Below are 12270 nucleotides of genomic sequence, written 5' to 3'. Positions count from 1 at the left end.
CACGCCTGTAATCCCCAGCACTTTGGGAGGCACAGGTGGGAGGATGGCTTAAGCCCAGGACTTTGAGACCAACCTGGGCAACATAGTGAGACCCCTGTCTCTTTAAAAAAACTTGATAATATGATTACATTTGAAAAATACAGAAAGATAACACCCAGAAATTTACCACCTGGAACCAATTGCTAATAAGACGAACATAAAGAGAAAAAGTCTTTTTATTCCACACAGGTATAATTAGACTTGGAAACTTACTTTATTAATATAACCTTCCTTCTCCTCCTCTTTCTTTTCTCCCTATTTTTATTCCTCCCTCTCCCCAACCACCCACAATGAGGTTCGATAAATACCTCATAGGCCATATATACTATAAAGTATTTTTTTTTATTTTTTGAGACAGGATCTTTCTTTGTTGCCCAGGCTGACGTACAGTGGTACAATCCTGACTCACTGCAGTCTTGACTTCTCAGGCTCAAGGGATCCTCCTAACTCAGCATCCCAAGTAGCTGGGACTACAAGCATGAGCCACCATGCCCAGCTAAATTTTTTTTCATTTTTGGTAGAGACAGGGTCTCACTATGTGGCCTAGGATGGTCTTGAACTCCTGGGCTCAAGCCATCCTCCTGCCTGTACCTCCCAAAGTGCTGGGATTACAGATGCTAGCCACCATACCCAGCCTAAAATTTTCCTTTTTTTTTTTTTTTTTTGAGACGGAGTCTCGCTCTGTCGCCCAGGAGGGAGTGCAGTGGCCGGATCTCGGCTCACTGCAAGCTCCGCTTCCTGGGTTCACGCCATTCTCCTGCCTCAGCCTCCCGAGTAGCTGGGACTACAGGCGCCCGCCACCTCGCCCGGCTAGTTTTTTGTATTTTTTAGTAGAGATGGGGTTTCACCGTGTTAGCCAGGATGGTCTCGATCTCCTGACCTCGTGATCCACCCTTCTCGGCCTCCCAAAGTGCTGGGATTACAGGCTTGAGCCACTGCGCCCGGCCTAAAATTTTTCTTAAGTAACATTTGTGATACATATCTTGAAACTTTTCTATATTTAGGATAATTTCCTTTTTTTTTTGAGACTCTTTCACTGTGTCACCCAGGCTGAAGTGCAGTGGTGAAATCTTGGCTCACCCTCCTCCTCCCCAGTACAAGTGATTCTTGTGCCTCAGCCTCCCAAGTAGCTGAGATTACAGGCGCTAGCCACCATGAACAGCTAATTTGTGTTGTTGTTGAGATGAAGTCTTGCTCTGTCGCCCAGGCTGGAGTGCAGTGGCGCGATCTCGGCTCACTGCAGCCTCCGCCTCCCAGGTTCAAGCAATTCTGCCTCAGCCTACTGAGTAGCTGGGATTACAGGTACGCGCCACCACACCCAGCAAATTTTTATGTTTTTAGTAGAGACCAGATTTTACCATGTTGCCACCCTGGCTGGTCTTGAACTCCTGACCTCAAGTGATCCGCCTGCCTCGGCCTCCAAAAGTGCTGGGATTACAGGTGTGAGCCACCGCACCCAGCCTCTATATTTAGGATAATTTCCTTTTTTGTTTTTGTTTTTTGAGACGAGTCTTGCTCTGTCACCCAGGCTGGAATGCAGTGGCACAATCTCCGGTAACTGCAACCTCCACCTCCCAGGCTGAAGCAATTCTCGTGCCTCAACCTCTGGAGTAGCTGGGACTACAGTAGCGCACCACCACGCCCAGCTAATTTTTGTATTTTTAGTAGAAATGGGGTTTCACCATGTTGGCCAGGATAGTCTCAAACTCCTGACCTTAAGTGATCCACCCACTTCAGTCTCCCAAAGTGCTGGGATTACAGGCGTGAGCCACTGCACTTGGCCTATATTTAAGATAATTTCTAAAGGTAGAATTCTTGGGTCAAATAATATTAACAGATATACTATTACCTAATTGATTTTGTACCAATTTATGCTGCCACCACATGTGCCTCTTTTACCACATCCTTTCTCGTCCTGGCTGTTATAATTCTTTTTCATTTTGCTACTTTAATGGACAAAGAATGGTTTCTACTTGATATTTTAATGTCATTTTGGGTTTTTGTTTTGTTTTGTTTTTAAGACAGGGTCTCACTCTGGCACCCAGGCTAGGGTGCAGTGGTTTGATCAGGGCTTACTGCAGCCTCAACCTCCTGGGCTCAAGTGATCCTCCCACCTCAGCCTCCTAAATAGCTGGGACTTCAAGTGCATACCACCACGCCTAGCTAATTTTTTATTTTTTTGTAGAAACAGGGTTTCGCCATGCTGCCCAGGCTGGTCTTGAACTCCCAATCTCAAGCAATCCTCCTGCCTAGCTAGGCCTCCCAAAGTGCTGGAATTTCAAGCATGAGCCACCACACTCGGCCAGCATTTTGTTTTTTATGCACAGTATAGATCATATTAGACCAGCTTGGATAAGAGTGTGCAACTCTTTGTAGTAAGGTTGCTGCAGGATTATCTACTCAGAGTTGGTGTTTAATAGTATTGGCGTTTAATGTATATTGGTGTTTAATGTTGACTACTAAATTAAAAACTCTTTTTTTTCAGACCCTATCAGATTTGGATATGTCCTTCATATTTGATTGGATTTACAGTGGTTTCAGCAGTGTGCTACAGTTTTTAGGTAATGGTGGTCCTTTATTCTCTATAGTTATCCCCTTTGGTCTTATTTAATAGTGCCTATCTGTGTCAAGTCTCTTAAGAATAGTTAAGAATATGGGCTTTGAAATCATACATAGATGTTCAATTACTCATTGTGTCGCTTTTAAATTAAGTAATCTTTGGCAAATTAATTACTTTTTTCACCTTAGCCTGAGTTTTCTTATCTGTAAAATGGCAGTAATAATTCCTACCTCTTAAGGTGTTAGGAATATTACTAACAGAAATATCTACCATTCATTAGCTAGTTTACCTATGTGCTTTAATGCTTTATGTCATTTAATCCTTACAGGATTATTATTAAAATACATGTTCCATAAAATAGCTTGTACACCATAAATAGCAGTTTATAATATGCTAAATGAGACTTCTTTACCCAGCAGTTCTTTTTTTTTTTTTTTTTAATTTTATAGAGACGGAGTCTTGCTATGTTGCCCAAGCTGGTCTTTTTTTTGTTTGTTTGTTTTTGAGATGGAGTCTCACTCTGTCGCCCAGGCTGGAGTGCAGTGGCGTGATCTCAGCTCGCTGCAACCTCCACCTCCCAGGTTCAAGCGATTCTCTTGCCTCAACCTCCTGAGTAGCTGGTACTACAGGTGTGTGCCACCATGCTGGCTAATTTTTGTATTTTTTGTAGAGATGGGGCTTCGCCATGTTGGCCTGACTGGTCTTGAACTCCTGAGCTCACATGATCCGCCCACCTCAGCCTCCCAAAGTGCTAGGATTACAGGCGTGAGCCACTGTGACCAGCCTTGCTACAGTTTTTTTTTGTGGGTTTTTTTTTTTTTTTTTGAGACAGAGTCTCGCTCTGTCGCCCAGGTTGGAGCGCAGTGGTGTAATCTCAGCTCACTGCAATGTTCGCCTCCTGGTTCAAGCAATTCTCCTGCCTCAGTCTCACGAGTATCTGGGATTACAGGCATGTACCACCATCCCTGGCTAATTTTTTATATTTTTAGTAGAGATGGGGTTTCACCATGTTGGCCAGGCTGGTCTTCAACTCCTGACCTCAAATGATCCACCCGCCTTGGACTCTCAAAGTGCTAGGATTACAGGCGTGAGCCACCGTGCCCGGCCTCCTTGCTACAGTTTTTAGGTAATATTGTGCCTTTGTTCTCTATAGTTATCTCCTTTTGTTTTATTTATATAATAGTGCTTATTGTGTTGAGCCTCTTTATATATGAAGCAATAGTTAAGAATAGTTAAGGCCAGGCGCAGTGGCTCACGTCTGTAATCCCAGCACTTTGGGAGGCTGAGGCAGGTGGATCACGAGGTCAGGAGATCTAGACTATCCTGGCTAATATGGTGAAACCCCGTCTCTGCTAAAAATACAAAAAATTAGCCAGGCGTGGTGGCACGTGCCTGTAGTCCCAGCTACTCGGGAGACTGAGGCAGGAGAATTGCTTGAACCCGGGAGGCAGAGGTTGCAGTGAGCCAAGATCAGGCCATTGCACTCCAGCCTGGGCCACAGGTGAGACTCCATCTCAAAAAAAAAAAAAAAAGAACGTGGGCTTTGTAATCATACAAATATGTTGAGTTACTCATTGCATCCCTTTTAAATTATGTAATCTTGGGCAAATTACTTTTTCATGACACTCATAGTAGTGATAGCCATAGAAGTAGATTCCTTAATGATAAAAAAATATATATAGTTCTCCCCCCAAAAATAAAAGATTAGGACATCAAACAATTTACTTCTTAGACTTAAGCATGGACAAAGGACTAGGTGTTATTTTAGTATGAATTTATTAGAAAACGGATGGCCTGAAACTATAATTGCCTAATGTCTTTAAAAGTTTGTTTATTTCAGTCAGGTGCGGTGGCTGGCTCACATGCAGTTCTGTGGAGGTTAGACAATTAAACATGGAAAAAATAAAGTTTGGTTGGGCATGTGGCTCAAGCCTCTAATACCAGCACTTTGGGGAAGGCAAGGTGGGCCAATCGCTTGAGGCCAAGAGTTCAAGACCAGCCTGGCTAACATGGTGAAATCCCATCTCTACCAAAAAATACAAAAATTAGTCGGGCATGGTGGTGCACACCTGTAATCTCAGCTACTCAGGAGGCTGAGGTGGGAGGATCACTTGAGCCCAGGAAGTTGAGGCTGCAGCAAGCTGTTATCATGCCACTACGCTCCAGCCTGAGCAACAGAGTAAGACACTGTCTCTAAATAAATTAATTAATTAAGTTCAATATGAAATTTAGCAGTTCAATTCCAGTCTATTATAAATTGGTCAATGCTGCCTTTTTTCTATTTATCAATTTATCTATCAATCAATATCTGATTGATACTTCTAAAATTAAAGTAATCAGCATTTTGGCATTGTAGATATGTTAAGGCAACACACATATTCTATTGACTGGGTTGAAGTTTGGTTTTATAATTATCTGAAGTCCCAAATCATGAATAGATTTATTTATTTTATTTTTATTTATTTATTTTTTTAGACAGAGTCTCACTTTGTCACCCAGGCTGGAGTGCTGTGGCATGATCTCAGCTTACCGCAACCTCTGCTTCCTGGGTTCCAGTGATTCTCCTGCCTCAGCTTCCTGAGTAGCTGGGATTATAGGCGTATGCCACCACACCTGGCTAATTTTTGTATTTTCAGTATAGACGGGGTTTCACCATGTTGGCCAGGCTGGTGTGAAACTCCTTACCTCAGGTGATCTGCCTGCCTCAGCCTCCCAAAGTGCTGGGAGTAGAGATGTGAGCCACAGTGCCCAGCCATGAATAGATTTAAAATAGCCTTTTTAAAACTGAAAATAGGTTTAGAACTCCAAGCTTAATTGAGCCAAATTTAAATTCATTTGGATAATTAGTGTCAGATATCACTTTGACCAATCATAGCTCTTGCTTTGCAGGATTATATAAGAAAACTGGTAAATTGGTATTTCTTGGATTGGATAATGCAGGAAAAACAACATTGCTACACATGCTAAAAGATGACAGACTTGGACAACATGTCCCAACATTACATCCCAGTAAGTATATTCCTATATACAATGTGATACTTGATCAAATGATGCTGAGTCATAAGCACTAACCAAAAGTGTTCTGTTTTGTTTTGCTTCAGATAGGGTCTTTCTCTGTTGCCCAGGCTGCAGTGCAGTGGTATGATCACAGTTCACTCTGCCTCCTGGGCTTAAGCCATCCTCCTGCCTCAGCCTCCCAAGTAGCTGGGACCACAGGCATGTGCCACCATGCCCAGTTAATTTTTCTATTTTTTCAGAGACCAGGTTTCAATATGTTGCCCCGGGTGGTCTCGAACTCCTGAGCTCAAGTGATCAGCCTCTCTCAGCCTCCCAAAGTATTGGGATTACAGGCATGAGCCACTGCACCTGGCCAAGTTTTTTGTTTTGGGGGCATTTTCTGGTAGATAAATTATGATCAAGCGATTTGATCTGTTCCTAAAATAATAAATTATGGGTGACCTGGCTCCCAGGGAGTATATTTAGATCTTGAATTAGTACTCATACCTTTTTATCAGCTAGTACTCCCTTCTCTAGCTTGAGGAATTAAAAAGTTGTTGCTGAGGGATTGTGACATGATTAGTAAATAGTCCACCATTGCCTTGTTTACATAACCTGAATTTTTTTTCTTTCTGTTTTGTTTTTTGTTTTTTTTTGTTTTTTTGAGGCGGAGTCTTACTCTGTCGCCTAGGCTGGAGTGCGGTGGCACGACTTTGGCTCACCGCAAGCTCCGCCTCCCGGGTTCATGCCATTCTCCTATCTCAGCCTCCTGAGTAGCTGGGACTACAGGCACCCACCACCACACCGGCTAATTTTTTGTATTTCCCGTATTAGCCAGGATGGTCTCGATCTCCTGACCTCATGATCCACCCGCCTCGGCCTCCCAAAGTGCTGGGATTACAGGCGTGAGCCACTGCGCCCAGCCTTCTTTTAAATTTTAAAGCCGGCCGGGCGCGGTGGCTCAAGCCTGTAATCCCAGCACTTTGGGAGGCCGAGACGGGCGAATCACAAGGTCAGGAGATCGAGACCATCCTGGCTAACCCGGTGAAACCCCGTCTCTACTAAAAAGTACAAAAAACTAGCCGGGCGAGTTGGCGGGCGCCTGTAGTCCCAGCTACTCGGGAGACTGAGGCAGGAGAATGGCGTAAACCCGGGAGGCGGAGCTTGTAGTGAGCTGAGATCTGGCCACTGCACTCCAACCTGGGCAACAGAGCGAGACTCCGTCTCAAAAAAAAAAAAAAAAAAAAAGATTTTAAAGCCATATTACTTTATTTTATTTATGTAGAGACAGGGTCTTGCTCTGTCATGTAGGTTGGAGTGCAGTGGTATGATCATAGCTCACCCTTCGAACTCCCAGGTGCAAGTGATCCTCCTGCCTCTGCCTCCCAAAGTGTTGGGATTAAAGATGGGAGCCACTGCACCTTGTACTATTTTAAGCACTAATTCAGTAGATACATTATAGTTTTATACATGACTGGTAACAGAATTTATTAACCAGTTATTTTTCTAGTCTTAATAACCTCAACAATATCTAATGTACACCACAGAATTAATCTAAAGAAAACAAGGTATGCATCGACACACAGGACGTTTTAAAACAGGGGTGGGTATGGTGGCTCATGTCTGTAATCCCAGCACTTTGGGAGGCTGAGGCAGGAGAATGACTTGAGCCCAGGAGTTTAAGACCAGCCTGGGCAACATACGGAGACTCCATCTCTACAAAAACAAAAACAAAAAATTAGTCTGGCATGGTGGCATATACCTGTAGTCCTAGGTACTTGGGAGGCTGAGGCAGGAGGATCACTTAAGCCTAGGTGTTCAAGGCTTCACTGAGCTATGATTGTGCCACTGCACTCCTAACATGGGCAACAGAGTGAGACCCTGTCTCTAAAGAAACAAAAAATACCAAAAAAATTGAAAGTTTTTTGAGATGGAGTCTCGCTCTGTTGCCCACGCTGGAGTGCAATGGCATGATCTCGGCTCACTGCAACCTCTGCCTTCTGAGTTCAAGCAATTCTCCTGCCTCAGCCTCCCAAGTAGCTGGGATTACAGGCATGTGCTACCACACCCAGCTAATTTTTGTATTTTTAGTAGAAATGGGGTTTCAACATGTTGGCCAGGCTGGTCTCGAACTCCCGACCTCAGGTGATCCGCCTGCCTCAGCCTCCCAAAGTGCTGGGATTACCGATGTGAGCCACCATGCCCAACCAAAACTTGAAAGGTCTTTTTTTTTTTTTTTTTTTGAGACAGAGTTTTGCTTTTGTTGCCCAGGCTGGAGTGCAATGGTGCAACCTCCGCCTCCTGGGTTCAAACGATTCTCCTGCCTCAGTCTCCTGAGTAGCTGGGATTACAGGCATGTGCCACCATGCCCAGCTAATTTTTTGGTATTTTTAGTAGAGATGGGGTTTCTCCGTGTTGGTCAGGCTGGTCTCGAACTCCTGACCTCAGGTGATCTGCCTGCCTCAGCCTCCCAAAGTGCTGGGATTACAGGCATGAGCCACCACACCCGGCCAAAAATGGAAGGTTTTAAAACAATTTTTAAAATAAGTTGTGTGTTCTTGTTTTTTTAGAAAGACCCCCTGGGCCAGCTGTGGTTGCTCATGCCTATAATCCCAGCACTTAGGGAGGCACAGGCAGGAGGATAGCTTGAGCCCAGGAGTTCACGACCAGACTGGGCAACATAGCAAGACCCCGTCTCCAAAAAAGGAAGAAAATAATAATTTTTTTGTTTTTGTTTTTGAGACAGAGTCTCACTCTGTCGCCCAGGCTGGAGTGCAGTGGCGTGATTTCAACTCACTGCAAGTGTGGCATCCCAGGTTCACACCATTCTCCTGCCTCAGCCTCCTGGGTAGCTGGGACTACAGGAGCCCACCACCATGCCCGGCTAATTTTTTTGTATTTTTAGTAGAGACTGGGTTTCACCGTGTTAGCCAGGATGGTCTCGATCTCCTGACCTCCTGATCCGCCCGCCTCAGCCTCCCAAAGTGCTGGGATTACAGGCGTGAGCCACCGCGCCTGGCCAAAAATAATGTTTTTTAATAATGACTGTAAATTTTTTTTTTTTTCCTTTTTTGAGACAGAGTCTTACTCTGTTGCCTAGGCTGAAGTGCAGTGGCACCATCTCGGCCCCCTGCAACCTCTGCCTCCCGGGCTCAAGCAATTCTCCTGCCTCAGCCACTGGAGCCACTGGAGTAGCTGGGATTACAGGCATGTGCTACCAAGTGCAGCAAATTTTTGTATTTTTAGTAGAGACCAGGTTTCGCCATGTTGGCCAGGCTGGTCTTGAACTCCTGGCCTCAAGTGATCCACCTGCCTTGGCCTCCCAAAGTGTTGGGATTACAGGCGTGAGCCACCACACTTGACTGACTCTGTAAATTATTTAATAAGTTTCATTTTGTATTTAAGGTTATGTAATGAATTTGAGAATAAAGTTAAAGTGAGAAAATTATTAGAAACAGAAACCTAATTTAACTTGTGACCTTACTTTTACAGGTGAAAATTTTATGAATCAGATAGACAAGTTAATCTATAGATTAATTATGAAATAATAACTATAGCCTTAATAATGAATATAAAATTGAGAACTGGACCAAAAAGTAGGTAATACTGTAATTATTTAGTTCAGTAAATGTTCAAAGAACAAAGAACGAGGATAGAACAAAACAAAACAAAGTATTTTATCTATAAAACAATTAGTGAGGTTGGAAAAGGAAGATTTCCTGAAATTGACAAATCGTCTGCAAATACAGCATAATTTCCAGCCTGGCCAACATTGTGAAACCCCGTCTGTACTAAAAATACAAAAATTAGCCGGACACAGTGGCACTTGCCTGTAATTCCACCTACTTGGGAGGTGGAGACAGGATAATTGCTTGAACCCAGGAGGCGGAGGTTGCAGTGAGCCGAGATCGCACCACTGCACTCCAGCCTGGGCGACAGAGCGAGACTCTGTCTCAAAAAAAACAAAAAACACAGAAAAAAAAAAAACAAAACAGCATAACTGGAAGAGACTACAGAGTGGTCTTACGTATTAGGTGTAAGTCATTTTTTAATTTTTTGATGTTGTTCTCTTTCATTTATTCAAATATTTATTGAGCACCTACTTTATGTCACACATTGTTCTAGATACTAGGGGAAAACAGATGCTATCTCAGCCTTTCCTGCAGCTCACATTCATTTCAACTCATATTTTTTAATTAATCAAAAGCATATGTGATCTGTTGTGGTGTGGAAAAGAAAAAATTTTTGAAAAGAAAAAAAAGCATATGTGAAAACCTACATATATCCTTTGATCTGGCAGTTCTACTCCTATTTACCCAAGAGAAATGAGAAAATATATTTACCAAAAACCTTGTACAAAAATGTTTATACTAGCTTTATTTGTTGGTGGTGAGTTGGGTTTTGTTTTGTTTTGTTTTTGAGTCAGAGTCTCACTCGGTAGCCCAGACTGGAGCACAATGGCACAATCATGGCTCACTGCAGCCTGGACCTCCCAGGTTCAAGTGATCTTCCCACCTCAACCTCCCAAGTAGCTGGAACTACAGGCACATGCTACCACATCTGGCTAATTTTTTAATTTTTTTGTAGAGATAGGGTTTCACCATGTTGCTTAGGCTGGTCTTGAACTCCTGGGCTCAAGCGATCCACCCACCCAGCCTCCCAAAGTGCTGGGATTACAAGTGTGAGCCACCATGCCCAGTCTATACAAATTTTATTTGTAATAGCCAAAAACTGGAAATACCTCAAATGTCCATCAGAAAAGGAATGGATAAATAATGGAATGCTACTTAGCAAAAAGATGAATAAACCACTGATAGATTCAGTCATATTATGCTACGTGGCCGAAGCCGGTCATAAAAAGTTATCTACTGTGTGATACCATTTATATGAAATTCTAGAACAGACAAAACTAACCTATGGTAATGGAATTCAGATCAGTGGTTGCTTCTGGAGATGAAAATGGGGATTGACTGCGAAGGGGCAAGAGGAGACTTTCTGGGATGTTAACAGTGTTCTATATCTTAAATAGTCAAATTCAGACTTCTTTTATAAAGCAGAAAGTATCTTGGGGATTATTACCATAGAGGTGGTTTGCCAACCACATCTAAGCATTATCTTTTCCTTATGAACAGTGACTTTGAATATAGATTGTATTAAATATTTTATTCATTTGGCAATCTACACATATAATTTTTTTTTTTTTTGAGACAAAGTCTCGCTCTTGTCCCCCAGGCTGGAGTGCAATGGCGCAATCTGGGCTCACTGCACCCTCAGCCTCCCGGGTTCAAGTGATTCTCCTACCTCAGCCTCCCGAGTAGCTGGGATTACAGGCGCCTACCACCACTCTTGGCTAATTTTTGTATTTTTAGTAGAGACGGGATTTCACCATGTTGGCCAGGATGGTCTCAAACTCCTCACCTCAAGTGATCCACCTACCTCGGCCTCCCCAAGTGCCAGGATTACAGGCGTGAGCCACCGCGCCCGGCCCAGAATTTCTTTTTATTTTAAGACAGAGTCTCTCTCTCTGTTGCCCAGGCTGGAGTGCAATGGTGCAATCTCGGCTTACTGCAGCCTCCATCTCCTGGGTTCAAGTGATTCTCCTGCCTCAGCCTCCTAAGTAGCTGGGATTACAGGCACCTGCCACCATGCCTGGCTAATTTTTGTATTTTTAGTAGAGTCAAGGTTTCACCATGTTGTCAACGGTGGTCTGGAACTCCAGACCTCAAGTGATCCACTCGCCTCAGCCTCCCAAAGTGCTGGGATTACAGGCGTGAGCCACCGCACCCAGCCCAGAATTTCTTTTTCTTTTTTTTTTGAGACAGAGTCTCACTCTGTTGTCCAGGCTGGAGTGCAGTGGCGCAATCTCGGCTCACTGCCAGCTCCACCTCCCGGGTTCACACCATTCTCCTGCCTCAGGCTCCCAAGTAGCTGGGACTACAGGCGCCCGCTACCACGCCCAGCTATTTTTTTGTATTTTTTTTTTAGTAGAGATGGGGTTTCACCATGTTAGCCAGGATGGCCTCAATCTCCTGACCTCGTGATCCGCCCACCTCGGCCCCCCAAAGTGCTGGGATTACAATCATGAGCCAATGCGCCCGGCCCCCAGAATTTTCTAACAAGATAAAATACTCTGGGCTAAAGTAGCTACACTAACACTTATGTTGTCATTATGGGGCACTTGAGCTTTTGGCCATAAGAGAGTACTGGGTCTGGAATTACCCTCCCACTGTACACAATTAGAAAACTGGACAAAAAAAGATGCTACAACTGTTTTCAGACATTGGGCAACAGCTAGCCCAGGACTGTGATTCCTGAGAGAAAGGAAACAACTCTATTTTAGTTTTATGCGAAGAGGTAATTTTCAGACCATGGTGCAAAGAGAGGATGCCCAAACATAGTCCAATGGTCTTGCTGAGTTGAGGAGATGTAGACCAGAATTTGGAGAGGCCAACAGGACTAGAATTTTTTTGCTAGGACAGAGAGGAGGGAGTACCAGAGAGGACGGACCTCTAGAGAGAAAGGACTCTAGAAATTTACATAGCCAGATACCAATCTGTGTATGCAGTGGGTAAAACTCCAAAAGCCTAGTCAAAGAACAATTATATGTTGGCCAGATAATTACTAGAGCTCTCATGGAGCTAGGAATCATTGTTGTTTAATCCCATTTAGCCTTC

At 43.8% G+C, this 12270-nt stretch overlaps 1 protein-coding gene across 2 annotated transcripts in view; it reads left to right on the top strand.

The window, feature by feature from the left end:
• Positions 1-12270, top strand: part of SAR1B (secretion associated Ras related GTPase 1B) — a 35212-nt gene that overhangs the window by 9959 nt on the left and 12983 nt on the right. For both annotated transcript variants that reach the window (XM_031666465.1, XM_031666466.1), the window contains exons 2-3: positions 2525-2600; positions 5489-5608. In XM_031666465.1, coding sequence (XP_031522325.1) covers positions 2543-2600; positions 5489-5608 — 178 coding nt within the window. In that variant the 5' untranslated portion in view covers positions 2525-2542. The remainder of the gene's footprint in view (positions 1-2524; positions 2601-5488; positions 5609-12270) is intronic.

Source organism: Papio anubis, chromosome 5, assembly GCF_008728515.1.
Source record: "Papio anubis isolate 15944 chromosome 5, Panubis1.0, whole genome shotgun sequence".
In the NCBI taxonomy this organism is placed as follows: domain Eukaryota; kingdom Metazoa; phylum Chordata; class Mammalia; order Primates; family Cercopithecidae; genus Papio; species Papio anubis.
This window is presented reverse-complemented; position numbering and strand designations above follow the sequence as displayed.